The sequence below is a fragment of the Oncorhynchus mykiss genome, chromosome 16 (genome assembly GCF_057628025.1).
Source record: "Oncorhynchus mykiss isolate SJ-2025 chromosome 16, ASM5762802v1, whole genome shotgun sequence".
Classification (NCBI taxonomy): domain Eukaryota; kingdom Metazoa; phylum Chordata; class Actinopteri; order Salmoniformes; family Salmonidae; genus Oncorhynchus; species Oncorhynchus mykiss.
Genome location: NC_143037.1, coordinates 13363893 through 13379661, shown reverse-complemented (window position 1 = coordinate 13379661; position 15769 = coordinate 13363893). Strand labels below are relative to the sequence as shown.

Below are 15769 nucleotides of genomic sequence, written 5' to 3'. Positions count from 1 at the left end.
TGTGTGCTTATGGTCGTTGTGCTGTTGGATGGGGAAACTTTGCCCCTGTCTGAGATCCTGAGCGCTCTGGAGTAGGTTTTCATCAAGGATCTCTCTGTACTTTGCTCCGTTCATCTTTCCCTCGATCCTGACTAGTCTCCCAGTCCCTGCCGCTGAAAAACATCCACACAGCATTATGATACTGCCATCACCATGCTTCACCGTAGGGATGATGTCAGGTTTCCTCCAGACGTGACGCTTGGCATTCAGGCAAAAGAGTTCAATCTTGGTTTCATCAGACCAGAACATCTTGTTTCTTATGGTCTGGGATTCCTTTAGGTTCCTTTTGGCAAACTAAAAGCGGGCTGTCATGTGCCTTTTACTGAGGAGTGGCTTCCGTCTGGCAACTCTACCATAAAAGCCTGATTGGTCGAGTGCTGCAGAGATGGTAGCCCTTCTGGAAGGTTCTCCCATCTTTACAGAGGAACTCTGAAAGGCTGCTCTTCCCTGTTTGGCTGGACAGCCAGCTCAGGGAAGACTCTTGGTAGGAATTCTTACTGGTTGGTAGGTGATCAAATACTTATGTCATGAAATAAAATGCAAATGAATGACTTAAGAATCATACAATGTCATTTTCTGGATTTTTGTTTTAGATTCCGTCTCTCACAGTTGAAGTGTACCTATGATACAAATTACAGACCTCTACATGCTGCAGGCGGCTAGGGCTGGCTGGTCGGTCTGGGAAAATTTTTATATAGAGAGTTTTAATAAAGACAATCAAAAGTCTTTGTATTTTTTTCAAGAGTTGTTCAGTTGTTAGGCTCTTGGTCAAAGGTGCAACACAATATTTATTATTGAATTACCTTTGGTCTAGTTCAGTCTTATTAATCACGTAAGCATTTTGAATAATGATCTCTTACCTAGCTTGATGACTGTGGGTATTTTTGCTTACTTTTTGTTCTAAACGGAGACAGCATATTGGATTGTGTAAAAATCTTTAAATTACCTTTAGATGCTCAACAAATTCTAGGAGAGGACCCCCTGACACACAGCCAGGTTAAGGAACTTTTCGGGAACTCGTACTCTTCTGTAAGCGTCATTGAAACTACAACATGATCAATGTTCAACCTTAACATTTGATAACTATACAACAGAACAGATGAATAGGAATGACATTTACTCTCACTGGTGGCTAAAAATAACTACCTGAAAGCCACACCCCTAATAAACTACACCTCCAGTGTTCTGATCTCAGTAACCCATCAGCGACAACCCAGCACCCAGCATCAATAACCCAACAGTTTTTAAAGAGAACAACCCAACTAAGTGACCCATCGCCTGCAAACCAGCAGTTGGGTCAACCAAACAACCCAGTATGTTTTGGTGTAGAGGGGCAAAGCTATTGAGATGTAAAAACATACAGTGTGCTTAAAGTTTGGGCTCCATCCGTGGCAAATGCTCAGTCAAAATAGAGCAGAAAAATCAGCAGCATTCTACTTAGGATATTACGACGTTAAGAGACTGATTCATGATCTCTCACTTTGACTTTTTAATCTGAAGCAAGCTTTCTTTTATTCGTGGCCTTGAAGAATTCGCAGGGAAATTGCATTAGGCCTACATAGCCTATCCAATCACTACACTTGTTAATATCTGTAATGAAATATGTTTTATTTAGTTAAGGAATGTATCTTTAAATGTGAACAACATCAAAATATTATTGTCTTATTTGACAAGGTTGGTTGGTTTTTGGAGCAAAGTAGAAAGAAGCACGTTAACAAGCTCAAAGATCATCAAGTTTATGGCAGTATGTTTTATTATCTCTTTCACAATGTTAATGCCAGTTACAAGAGCAACAACAGTTGAACGGTCGGTGAAGATATCTAATCAACTACCTGAAAGGTGACACATCCAAAGACATAAAAACATGTTTTCCTAAAGTAATACATTCTAATTAAAAAAAATACATGTTGGAATTTTACACAAAAAAATCGAACATAAGAAAAATGCACGCAACTTGAAGTTACTGTTACACTTTATGATTAAAACCATTTAAAATGCATGTAGCAGTACTCCAATAAGCCATGTGTTGTGTAACAATATGTGTATTTCTCAGCACCAGTATATCTTACAAGACTCTTTTCGATGTTAGGAGAAAGACCAAGGTCATGGGTTGAAATGGGGACCTGTTTTTATCCTCTTATCTTATCCCAACATGGAGTTAAAAGCCATCAAACACACTCTGTCCACTTGTGACAACCAGTCCCATTGCGGGTTTGGATGTCACACAGTATGGGGTTGGTTGTCACAATATTTGCTAGTAGCTTATTCCTTTACTTGATCAAACAATATTTCTAACAAAATTCAGCATTTTATGCCGTGAGGATAACACGTGACATTTTCAGTGAATTTGTGTGTGTGTGTGCTTGCACATGCGTGTGTGGGTGTGTGACAGAAAACATGTGTGTTTGAGAGAAAAGCAACGAAGGGAGCTCTTTATATCACAAGAACAAAATAGCTTGCAATTTATTGTATACCGGGGGTGGCAATGTTGAAAGTGACAACCAACCCCGTATTCCATGTGACAACCATCCCCAACTACACCACCCCCCAATGCTAATTAAGATGTTAGTTACCACATGGCTTGACCTAGGAATTTAAATATCTCTCCCTTTCCTTTTTTCAACAAACATCCTTGTTCATGGATACTCTGATAATTCAAACATTTACAAAGAAAATGTCATACTTTTTAAAAAAACTTTTACCTATGAAAAACACAAATTCATCTCACCACAATGTTTTGTCATGTTGACATAAATTGACCAGGTGGATGAGTTCTTTCAAATTCATACATTTTAACCTTCCAATTATTACACAGCGCCATTTCAATTGGGAGTAATTAGCACTGTGACAACCATCACCGGTCTCCCCTATATCATATCAGTTTCATTCCTTTGCCTAGGGCATCTGTAAGGTCATCTGTGTCTGAAGAGTGCACCTCGACTCTCCTTGGCTCTTCAGCATTCCTGCCTTTTTTGTCTTCAATTGCGAGGAATTCCAAAATCTCAGAGGCATCACCAACTGTCTTCTTTTTAGTCTGACACCACTCTGCTATCTGCATCAGTATCTTCCTAGCCTTATTCCTGTGCCAACTCTCAATCGGAATCTGGTAGGCCTTTTTGAACTGGGTCACAGCACCATACACGTCTTTCTTCTTGTAGTACAGAAACCGTCCGAAACAGGAGTGGCATTGCTGCTTGTCTGAGTCACTAAGGGACTCATCTTTCAGCAGGATGGTGAAGATCTTCATCGCCTCCTCCAGCTGGTAGTTGTCTCCGTAAGCCTCAGCCAGGTTCAACCTGAATTGGACGTTGGATGGCTTCAGTTCTACAGCTCTGGAGAAGTGATGGATGCAGAGCTCCATCTTCTCTCTTATCTGGCGTGCGTTGACCCATCTCCCTTCCCTCTTCTGCTCAGACATCTGGTGGAACTGCTGTTTGTGACACAGGCCGATTTGGTAATGCATGAAGGGGGAGTTTACAGACAGTTTGACAGCTTCCTCCAAAACCTCCAGGGTCTCATTGATGTCCGCATGCCTGCAATACTGGGCCAAGTAATATGTGACGTGAGGCACGTCAGGAGACAGTCTGAGGGCCTCTTTGATGAGTTTCATGGACTCATGTCGACTTTGGTTTTGAAGCTGCACAGCTAGTAGGACCATGATTTCAGTGTTATCGGGCTCTAAGGATAAGGCTTTCCTTAGCTGAGTAGCACCTTCAGTATGCGCCAATCTCTCTGTTCCATCCATGGCTAATCCCTCCAACCTGTACAGGACCATGGCATAGCCCACGTTGAAGGATGCATTGTCTGGTTCTTCCTTAAGAGCTTTCTGAAAGCTCTCCTTTGCCCCCAAATAAAATAGCCCCCCAAGCCTTAGAAAACTCCAAGCCTTCTCACCATGTATTGAAGGTAAGCTGCCTTGAATAGCAGTCGTAACACCCTTATTGATGTTTTCCAGCTTTCCAATGTAGGCATCCACATCATTCATGTTCCCTGAGTGATAGTGAACCCATGCAAAGTTAGCATAGGTTACCAGTAACTCTGTATCATCCTGTCTATTCTTCAATGCACTCTCAGCCTTGTGGAGATACTCAAGAGCACTAACATTGTTTTCCTCCAGGTGGCTCAGAAAGGCTAGTAAGTTGAAATATATGGCATGGTTCAGAGTGCTGAACTTCATGATGCGATCCAGAAGTTTTTCAGGGAGGCTGTCCCGGTCCTTGATGTCATCCTTTTCTATTCCCCATGTAAAGTGACACTCAAGTGCTTTCAGCTTCACTTCCATATCTGTTGTGACAGAAGCGCTATGAGAAAAAAGAAAAATACCCATTAGTATTTGTTATTATAATATTATTATTAGCCCATCATTGTTGTCGTTGTTATCAGCCATCATCATCCTCATCATCATCACAACAGCATGGACAGTACCAGTCAAAGGTTTGGACACACATACTCATTCAAGAGTTTTTCTTTATTTTACTTTTTACTTTATTTTACTTTTTACTTTTTTCTACATTGTAGAATAATAGTGAAGACATCATCCTTCTGGAAGGTTCTCCCATCTTTACAGAGGAACTCTGAAAGGCCGCTCTCCCCTGTTTGGCTGGACAGCCAGCTCAGGGAAGACTCTTGGTGGATCCAAACTTCTTCCATTTAAGAATGATGGAGGCCATTGTGTTGTTGGGGACCTTCAGTGCTGCAGACATTTTTTTGGTACCCTTCCCCAGATCTGTAACTTGACACAATCCTGTCTCGGGGGTCTACAGACAATTCCTTCAACCTCATGACTTGGTTTTTGCTTTGACATGCACTGTCAACTTTGGGACCATGTCCAATCAACTGAATTTACCACAGGTTGACTCCAATCAAGTTATAGAAACATCTCAAGGATGATCAATGGAAACAGGATGCACCTGAGCTCAATTTTGGGTCTCATAGCAATGGGTCTGAATACTTACACTACCGTTTCAAACATTTTGGAACACCTACTCATTCAGGGGTTTTTCTTTATTTTTTTAAACTATTTTCTACATTGTAGAATAATAGTGAAGACATCACAACTATGAAATAACATGTATGGGATTATGTATTAACAAAAGTAGTGTTAAACAAATCAAAATAAATGTTATATTTGTGGTTCTTCAAATAGCCACCCTTTGCTTTGATGACAGCACTGCACACTCTTGGCATTCTCTCAACCAGCTTCACCTGGAATGCTTTTCCAACAGTCTTGAAGGAGTTCCCACATATGCTGAGCACTTGTTGGCAGTTAATGTTGAGATATGTCTGTTGCTTGAATTTATTTGAGCTGCTTTTTCTGTGGCTGGTAAATCTAATGAATATATCCTCTGCAGAAGAGGTAACTCTGAGTCTTCCATTCCTGTGGAGGTCGTCATGAGAGACAGTTTCATCATAGCGCTTGATGGTTTTTCGACTGCACTTGAAGAAACTATTGTTATTGAAATTATTGAAATTGTCCGTATTGACTGACCTTCATGTCTTAAGGTAATGATGGACTGTCGTTTCTCTTTGCTTATTTTTGCAGTTCTTGCCATAATATGGACTTGGTATTTTACCAAATGGGGCTATCTTCTGTATACCACCCCTACCTTGTTACAACACAACTGATTGGCTCAAACGCATTAAGAAAGAAAGAAATTCCAGATATTAACAAGGCACACCTGTTAATTGAAATTAATTCCAGGTGACTACCTCATGATGCTCGTTGAGAGAATGTCAAGAGTGTGCAAAGCTCTCATCAAGGCAAAGGGTGGCTACTTTGAAGAATCTCAAATATAATATATATTGTTTTACACTGTTTGGTTACTACATGATTCCATATGTGTTATTTTATAGTTTGATGTAGTAAATAGAAAAACCCTGGAATGAGTAGGTGTGTCCAAACTTTTGACTGGTACTGTATATCTTTAAAAAAAATATATATTTCTTTATTATTTTCCCCTAACCTTACCACTCTCCCCTAATTGGAGTAAACTAATGGACGACAACACATAGGTTTCTACTTCCAGCTTATACGTACTTTATACACTTTACGGACACAATATATTTTACAATAGTTATCTTTTGTTTGTTTTTCCTTCATCTACCCTCAACCCCTCTGATCTATCTCAGAAGACCATCCAGTTAGATTTTTATTTGCCATATATTTTTAACTGTGCTGTTTCACAAAAGATCTGAACCTATGTACATTTTATGGACACAGGATATTTTACAATAGTTATCAAGGATTTGTGTTTTCTTTTGGGGATTGTTTCACCATGCTTACTTTCCAACATGTTTGAGTGTTGATTATATTGGTAATATTGGTCGATACATTTCTCTAGCCTTATAATTTGTTTTGTGTTATCCAGATGGAAGGTTATTGCACACGAGTAGGTGGATTGAAGTGCTAATATTTAGTCAAATTTACAAAAATGGAATATTCTGCTTTTATCTTGAGACGTTCTGCAGCAAAGTGTTCAGTCCACCATAACTCCACTCTCTCTTTCTCACTCATAACACAACAACATTGTTTATTATTGTGTTATATTAAGTACATTAGAGAGAGAGATTATGTATGTGCATGTCATTCAAATATGTTATAATTTTTGTAAAATTCTTACCTCATTTTACAGTCAATGGCAGAGAAGGAAGGCAACAGTATTGAGATAATAACACTCAGAAACACTACCCACATCCTGTGAAATCAAAGCTTTTCATTTAGCAGAAAGGAAAACGAAACTGATACGTGCTTGCCATATACAGTGGGGAGAACAAGTATTTGATACACTGACGATTTTGCAGGTTTTCCTACTTACAAAGCATGTAGAGGTCTGTAATTTGTATCATAGGTACACTTCAACTGTGAGAGACGGAATCTAAAACAAAAATCCAGAAAATGACATTGTATGATTCTTAAGTCATTCATTTGCATTTTATTTCATGACATAAGTATTTGATCACCTACCAACCAGTAAGAATTCCGTCTCTCACAGACCTGTTACTTTTTCTTAAAGAAGCCCTCCTGTTCTCCACTCATTACCTGTATTAACTGCACCTGTTTGAACTCATGGATTAAAATCCTGCAGCGCACGCAAGGTCCCCCTGCTCAAGCCAGCGCATGGCCAGGCCCGTCTGAAGTTTGCCAATGATCATGGAAGTTTGCCAATGACCTCTGGAGAGCCCTGCGGTTGCGGGCGGTGCAGTTCCCGTACCAGACGGTGATACAGCCCGACAAGATGCTCTCAATTGTGCATCTGTAGAAGTTTGTGAGGGTTTTAGGTGCCAAGCCAAATTTCTTTAGCCTCCTGAGGTTGAAGAGATGCTGTTGTACCTTCTTCACCACACTATCTGTGTGGGTGGACCATTTCAGTTTGTCAGTGATATGTACTCTGAGGAACTTGAAGCTTTCCACCTTCTCCACTGCCATCCGATCGATGTGGACACCAGGCTGCTCCCTCTGCCCTTTCCTGAAGTCCACAATCTACTCTTTTGTTTTGTTGATGTTGGGTGAGAGGTTATTTTCCTGGCACCACACTCCCAGGGCCCTAACCTCCTCCCTGTAGGCTGTCTCATCATTGTTGGTAATCAGGCCTTCTACTGTTGTGTTGTCTGCAAACTTAATGATTGAGTTGGAGGGAGTACAGGAGGGGGCTGAGCACGCATCCTTGTGGGGCCCCAGTGTTGAGTATCAGCGAAGTGGAGGTGTTTTTTTCCTACCTTCACCACCTGGTGGTGGCCCATCAGGAAGTCCAGGACCCAGTTGCACAGGGCGGTGTTCAGACCCAGGGCCTTAAGATTAATGATGAGCTTGGAGGGTACTATGGTGTTGAATGCTGAGCTATAGTCAATGAACAGCATTCTTACATAGGTATTCCTCATGTCCAGATGGGATAGGTCAGCGTGCATTGCGATTGCATCATCTGTGGATGTATTGGAGCGGTAAGCAAATTGAAGTGGGCCTAGGGTGTCAGGCCGGGCTCTGTCTGGGCCACTCAAAGACATTCAGAGACTTGTCCCGAAGCCACTCCTGCGTTGTCTTGGCTGTGTGCTTATGGTCGTTGTGCTGTTGGATGGGGAAACTTTGCCCCTGTCTGAGATCCTGAGCGCTCTGGAGTAGGTTTTCATCAAGGATCTCTCTGTACATTGCTCCGTTCATCTTTCCCTCGATCCTGACTAGTCTCCCAGTCCCTGCAGCTGAAAAACATCCACACAGCATTATGATACTGCCATCACCATGCTTCACCGTAGGGATGATGTCAGGTTTCCTCCAGACGTGACGCTTGGCATTCAGGCAAAAGAGTTCAATCTTGGTTTCATCAGACCAGAACATCTTGTTTCTTATGGTCTGGGATTCCTTTAGGTTCCTTTTGGCAAACTAAAAGCGGGCTGTCATGTGCCTTTTACTGAGGAGTGGCTTCCGTCTGGCAACTCTACCATAAAAGCCTGATTGGTCACGTGCTTCAGAGATGGTAGCCCTTCTGGAAGGTTCTCCCATCTTTACAGAGGAACTCTGAAAGGCTGCTCTTCCCTGTTTGGCTGGACAGCCAGCTCAGGGAAGACTCTTGGTGGATCCAAACTTCTTCCGTCTAAGAATGATGGAGGCCACTGTGTTGTTGGGGACCTTCAGTGCTGCAGACATTTTTTTGGTACCCTTCCCCAGATCTGTAACTTGACACAATCCTGTCTCGGGGGTCTACAGACAATTCCTTCAACCTCATGGCTTGTTTTTTGCTCTGACATGCACTGTCAACTTTGGGACCATGTCCAATCAACTGAATTTACCACAGGTTGACCCCAATCAAGTTGTAGAAACATCTCAAGGATGATCAATGGAAACAGGATGCACCTGAGCTCAATTTCGGGTCTCATAGCAATGGGTCTGAATACTTACACAACCGGTAAAACGTTTTAGAACACCTACTCATTCAGTGGTTTTTCTTTCTTTTTACTATTTTCTACATTGTAGAATAATAGTGAAGACATCACAACTATGAAATAACACGTATGGGATTATGTATTAACCAAAAAAGTGTTAAACAAATCAAAATAAATGTTTTATTTGTGGTTCTTCGAATAGCCACCCTGTGCCTTGATGACAGCTTTGCACACTCTTGGCATTCTCTCAACCAGCTTCATGAGGTGGCTGCCTCTCGGGCTTCCTTGCCAGCCGTGTTCCCACATACCGCTGGTTCCTTTCTCCGGCTGCCTCTGCTCTCCTAGCTGCCTCCACCTGTTCTCCACCTGATCTCCTCCCATGTGTAGACTCCCTTGCCGTCCAGAACATCCTCCCATGTCCAGGAGTCCACCTTACTATGCTGCTTGGTCCGTTGGTGATGGGACGTTCTGTCACGGCTGGCTGAAGGACTGGACCAAGGTGAAGCATGGTAAGCGTACATTTTCTCTTTATTCAAAAATTACGCCGACAAAACAAAGAACAAAAACCAAACCGTGACGCTTTGGACTATGTGCCCTGAACAAAGACAAAGTTAACTTCCCACAAAACAGGTGGGGGAAAAGAGTACCTAAGTATGGTTCTCAATCAGAGACAACGATAGACAGCTGTCCCTGATTGAGAACCATACCCGGCCAAGACATAGAAATATAACATAGAAAAAGAACATAGACTACCCACCCCAACTCACGCCCTGCCCACCTAACACGAAGACATAAAAATAAACTAAGGTCAGAACGTGACAGTGAGATACATTTTATGGCGGATTTGCTGTTTCTGTGTGTTAATGTACTTTATATTTGCGGTGTATATGTTTCTTTTAATTATTTTTTTTGTTTCCAATTTAAAAAATGAATGTTGTGAACTGGGAAGGAAATTGTGTTGCGAGGGAGTTGAGTTATTGACTAAACTGGTGGGGGTTGGGCGTGCAGGCGGCTAGGGCTGGCTGGTCGGTCTGGGAAAATTTTTATATAGAGAGTTTTAATAAAGACAATCAAAAGTCTTTGTATTTTTTTCAAGAGTTGTTCAGTTGTTAGGCTCTTGGTCAAAGGTGCAACACAATATTTATTATTGAATTACCTTTGGTCTAGTTCAGTCTTATTAATCACGTAAGCATTTTGAATAATGATCTCTTACCTAGCTTGATGACTGTGGGTATTTTTGCTTACTTTTTGTTCTAAACGGAGACAGCATATTGGATTGTGTAAAAATCTTTAAATTACCTTTAGATGCTCAACAAATTCTAGGAGAGGACCCCCTGACACACTGCCAGGTTAAGGAACTTTTCGGGAACTCGTACTCTTCTGTAAGCGTCATTGAAACTACAACATGATCAATGTTCGACCTTAACATTTGATAACTATACAACAGAACAGATGAATAGGAATGACATTTACTCTCACTGGTGGCTAAAAATAACTACCTGAAAGCCACACCCCTAATAAACTACACCTCCAGTGTTCTGATCTCAGTAACCCATCAGCGACAACCCAGCACCCAGCATCAATAACCCAACAGTTTTTAAAGAGAACAACCCAACTAAGTGACCCATCGCCTGCAAACCAGCAGTTGGGTCAACCAAACAACCCAGTATGTTTTGGTGTAGAGGGGCAAAGCTATTGAGATGTAAAAACATACAGTGTGCTTAAAGTTTGGGCTCCATCCGTGGCAAATGCTCAGTCAAAATAGAGCAGAAAAATCAGCAGCATTCTACTTAGGATATTACGGCGTTAAGAGACTGATTCATGATCTCTCACTTTGACTTTTTAATCTGAAGCAAGCTTTCTTTTATTCGTGGCCTTGAAGAATTCGCAGGGAAATTGCATTAGGCCTACATAGCCTATCCAATCACTACACTTGTTAATATCTGTAATGAAATATGTTTTATTTAGTTAAGGAATGTATCTTTAAATGTGAACAACATCAAAATATTATTGTCTTATTTGACAAGGTTGGTTGGTTTTTGGAGCAAAGTAGAAAGAAGCACGTTAACAAGCTCAAAGATCATCAAGTTTATGGCAGTATGTTTTATTATCTCTTTCACAATGTTAATGCCAGTTACAAGAGCAACAACAGTTGAACGGTCGGTGAAGATATCTAATCAACTACCTGAAAGGTGACACATCCAAAGACATAAAAACATGTTTTCCTAAAGTAATACATTCTAATTAAAAAAAATACATGTTGGAATTTTACACAAAAAAATCTAACATAAGAAAAATGCACGCAACTTGAAGTTACTGTTACACTTTATGATTAAAACCATTTAAAATGCATGTAGCAGTACTCCAATAAGCCATGTGTTGTGTAACAATATGTGTATTTCTCAGCACCAGTATATCTTACAAGACTCTTTTCGATGTTAGGGGGAAGACCAAGGTCAAGGGTTGAAATGGGGACCTGTTTTTATCCTCTTATCTTATCCCAACATGGAGTTAAAAGCCATCAAACACACTCTGTCCACTTGTGACAACCAGTCCCATTGCGGGTTTGGATGTCACACAGTATGGGGTTGGTTGTCACAATATTTGCTAGTAGCTTATTCCTTTACTTGATCAAACAATATTTCTAACAAAATTCAGCATTTTATGCCGTGAGGATAACACGTGACATTTTCAGTGAATTTGTGTGTGTGTGTGTGCTTGCACATGCGTGTGTGGGTGTGTGACAGAAAACATGTGTGTTTGAGAGAAAAGCAACGAAGGGAGCTCTTTATATCACAAGAACAAAATAGCTTGCAATTTATTGTATACCGGGGGTGGCAATGTTGAAAGTGACAACCAACCCCGTATTCCATGTGACAACCATCCCCAACTACACCACCCCCCAATGCTAATTAAGATGTTAGTTACCACATGGCTTGACCTAGGAATTTAAATATCTCTCCCTTTCCTTTTTTCAACAAACATCCTTGTTCATGGATACTCTGATAATTCAAACATTTACAAAGAAAATGTCATACTTTAAAAAAAAACTTTTACCTATGAAAAACACAAATTCATCTCACCACAATGTTTTGTCATGTTGACATAAATTGACCAGGTGGATGAGTTCTTTCAAATTCATACATTTTAACCTTCCAATTATTACACAGCGCCATTTCAATTGGGAGTAATTAGCACTGTGACAACCATCACCGGTCTCCCCTATATCATATCAGTTTCATTCCTTTGCCTAGGGCATCTGTAAGGTCATCTGTGTCTGAAGAGTGCACCTCGACTCTCCTTGGCTCTTCAGCATTCCTGCCTTTTTTGTCTTCAATTGCGAGGAATTCCAAAATCTCAGAGGCATCACCAACTGTCTTCTTTTTAGTCTGACACCACTCTGCTATCTGCATCAGTATCTTCCTAGCCTTATTCCTGTGCCAACTCTCAATCGGAATCTGGTAGGCCTTTTTGAACTGGGTCACAGCACCATACACGTCTTTCTTCTTGTAGTACAGAAACCGTCCGAAACAGGAGTGGCATTGCTGCTTGTCTGAGTCACTAAGGGACTCATCTTTCAGCAGGTTGGTGAAGATCTTCATCGCCTCCTCCAGCTGGTAGTTGTCTCCGTAAGCCTCAGCCAGGTTCAATCTGAATTGGACGTTGGATGGCTTCAGTTCCACAGCTCTGGAGAAGTGATGGATGCAGAGCTCCATCTTCTCTCTTATCTGGCGTGCGTTGACCCATCTCCCTTCCCTCTTCTGCTCAGACATCTGGTGGAACTGCTGTTTGTGACACAGGCCGATTTGGTAATGCATGAAGGGGGAGTTTACAGACAGTTCGACAGCTTCCTCCAAAACCTCCAGGGTCTCATTGATGTCCGCATGCCTGCAATACTCGGCCAAGTAATATGTGACGTGAGGCACGTCAGGAGACAGTCTGAGGGCCTCTTTGATGAGTTTCATGGACTCATGTCGACTTTGGTTTTGAAGCTGCACAGCTAGTAGGACCATGATTTCAGTGTTATCGGGCTCTAAGGATAAGGCTTTCCTTAGCTGAGTAGCACCTTCAGTATGCGCCAATCTCTCTGTTCCATCCATGGCTAATCCTTCCAACCTGTACAGGACCATGGCATAGCCCACATTGAAGGATGCATTTTCTGGTTCTCCCTTAAGAGCTTTCTGAAAGCTCTCCTTTGCCCCCAAATAAAATAGCCCCCCAAGCCTTAGAAAACTCCAAGCCTTCTCACCATGTATTGCAGGTAAATTGCCTTGAATAGCAGTCGTAACACCCTTATTGATGTTTTCAAGCTTTCCAATGTAGGCATCCACATCATTCATGTTCCCTGAGTGATAGTGAACCCATGCAAAGTTAGCATAGGTTACCAGTAACTCTGTATCATCCTGTCTATTCTTCAATGCACTCTCAGCCTTGTGGAGATACTCAAGAGCACTAACATTGTTTTCCTCCAGGTGGCTCAGAAAGGCTAGTAAGTTGAAATATATGGCATGGTTCAGAGTGCTGAACTTCATGATGCGATCCAGAAGTTTTTCAGGGAGGCTGTCCCGGTCCTTGATGTCATCCTTTTCTATTCCCCATGTAAAGTGACACTCAAGTGCTTTCAGCTTCACTTCCATATCTGTTGTGACAGAAGCGCTATGAGAAAAAAGAAAAATACCCATTAGTATTTGTTATTATAATATTATTATTAGCCCATCATTGTTGTCGTTGTTATCAGCCATCATAATCCTCATCATCAACACAACAGCATGGACAGTACCAGTCAAAGGTTTGGACACACATACTCATTCAAGGGTTTTTCATTATTTTACTTTTTTCTACATTGTAGAATAATAGTGAAGACATCACAACTATGAAATAACATGTATGGGATTATGTATTAACCAAAAAAGTGTTAAACAAATCAAAATAAATTTTATATTTGTGGTTCTTCAAATAGCCACCCTTTGCTTTGATGACAGCACTGCACACTCTTGGCATTCTCTCAACCAGCTTCATCTGGAATGCTTTTCCAACAGTCTTGAAGGAGTTCCCACATATGCTGAGCACTTGTTGGCAGTTGATGTTGAGATATGTCTGTTGCTTGAATTTATTTGGGCTGCTTTTTCTGTGGCTGGTAAATCTAATGAATATATCCTCTGCAGAAGAGGTAACTCTGAGTCTTCCATTCCTGTGGAGGTCGTCATGAGAGACAGTTTCATCATAGCGCTTGATGGTTTTTCGACTGCACTTGAAGAAACTATTGTTATTGAAGTTATTGAAATTGTCCGTATTGACTGACCTTCATGTCTTAAGGTAATGATGGACTGTCGTTTCTCTTTGTTTATTTTTGAAGTTCTTGCCATAATATGGACTTGGTATTTTACCAAATGGGGCTATCTTCTGTATACCACCCCTACCTTGTTACAACACAACTGATTGGCTCAAACGCATTAAGAAAGAAAGAAATTCCAGATATTAACAAGGCACACCTGTTAATTGAAATTAATTCCAGGTGACTACCTCATGATGCTCGTTGAGAGAATGTCAAGAGTGTGCAAAGCTCTCATCAAGGCAAAGGGTGGCTACTTTGAAGAATCTCAAATATAATATATATTGTTTTACACTGTTTGGTTACTACATGATTCCATATGTGTTATTTTATAGTTTGATGTAGTAAATAGAAAAACCCTGGAATGAGTAGGTGTGTCGAAACTTTTGACTGGTACTGTATATCTTTAAAAAATATATATATTTCTTTATTATTTTCCCCTAACCTTACCACTCTCCCCTAATTGGAGTAAACTAATGGACGACATTTTATACACTTTACGGACACAATATATTTTACAATAGTTATCTTTTGTTTGTTTTTCCTTCATCTACACTCAACCCCTCTGATCTATCTCAGAAGACCATCCAGTTAGATTTTTATTTGCCATATATTTTTAACTGTGCTGTTTCACAAAAGATCTGAACCTATGTACATTTTATGGACACAGTATATTTTACAATAGTTATCGAGGAGTTGTGTTTTCTTTTGGGGATTGGTTCACCATGCTTACTTTCCAACATGTTTGAGTGTTGATTATATTGGTAATATTGGTCGATACATTTCTCTAGCCTTATAATTTGTTTTGTGTTATCCAGATGGAAGGTTATTGCACACGAGTAGGTGGATTGAAGTGCTAATATTTAGTCAAGTTTACAAAAATGGAATATTCTGCTTTTATCTTGAGACGTTCTGCAGCAAAGTGTTCAGTCCACCATAACTCCACTCTCTCTTTCTCACTCATAACACAACAACATTGTTTATTATTGTGTTATATTAAGTACATTAGAGAGAGAGATTATGTACGTGCATGTCATTCAAATATGTTATAATTTTTGTAAAATTCTTACCTCATTTTACAGTCAATGGCAGAGAAGGAAGGCAACAGTATTGAAATAATAACACTCAGAAACACTACCCACATCCTGTGAAATCAAAGCTTTTCATTTAGCAGAGAGGAAAACGAAACTGATACGTGCTTGCCATATACAGTGGGGAGATCAAGTATTTGATACACTGACAATTTTGCAGGTTTTCCTACTTAAAAAGCATGTAGAGGTCTGTAATTTTTTATCATAGGTACACTTCAACTGTGAGAGACGGAATCTAAAACAAAAATCCAGAAAATGACATTGTATGATTCTTAAGTCATTCATTTGCATTTTATTTCATGACATAAGTATTTGATACATCAGAAAAGTAGAACTTAATATTTGGTACAGAAACCTTTGTTTGCAATTACAGAGATCATACGTTTCCTGTAGTTCTTGACCAGGTTTGCACACACTGCAGCAGGGATTTTGG

General features: G+C 40.5%; 2 protein-coding genes across 2 annotated transcripts; both read right to left on the bottom strand.

Annotated features, from left to right (window-relative positions):
- Positions 1–1774: 1774 nt before the first annotated feature.
- Positions 1775–6786, bottom strand: LOC118939511 (antiviral innate immune response effector IFIT1-like). Its single transcript, XM_036946235.2, has 2 exons — positions 6660–6786; positions 1775–4340 (listed from the first exon to the last, which is right to left on the bottom strand). Exons 1-2 carry the CDS (start codon positions 6731–6733, stop codon positions 2912–2914), a joined length of 1503 nt encoding a protein of 500 aa, XP_036802130.2. The 5' UTR covers positions 6734–6786; the 3' UTR covers positions 1775–2911.
- A 4215-nt stretch (positions 6787–11001) lies between these two features.
- On the bottom strand, positions 11002–15388 carry LOC118939508 (antiviral innate immune response effector IFIT1-like). Its single transcript, XM_036946233.2, has 2 exons — positions 15316–15388; positions 11002–13569 (listed from the first exon to the last, which is right to left on the bottom strand). The coding sequence occupies exons 1-2, from the start codon at positions 15318–15320 to the stop codon at positions 12141–12143; spliced, it is 1434 nt and encodes a 477-aa protein (XP_036802128.2). The 5' UTR covers positions 15321–15388; the 3' UTR covers positions 11002–12140.
- Between the last annotated feature and the right edge of the window lie 381 nt (positions 15389–15769).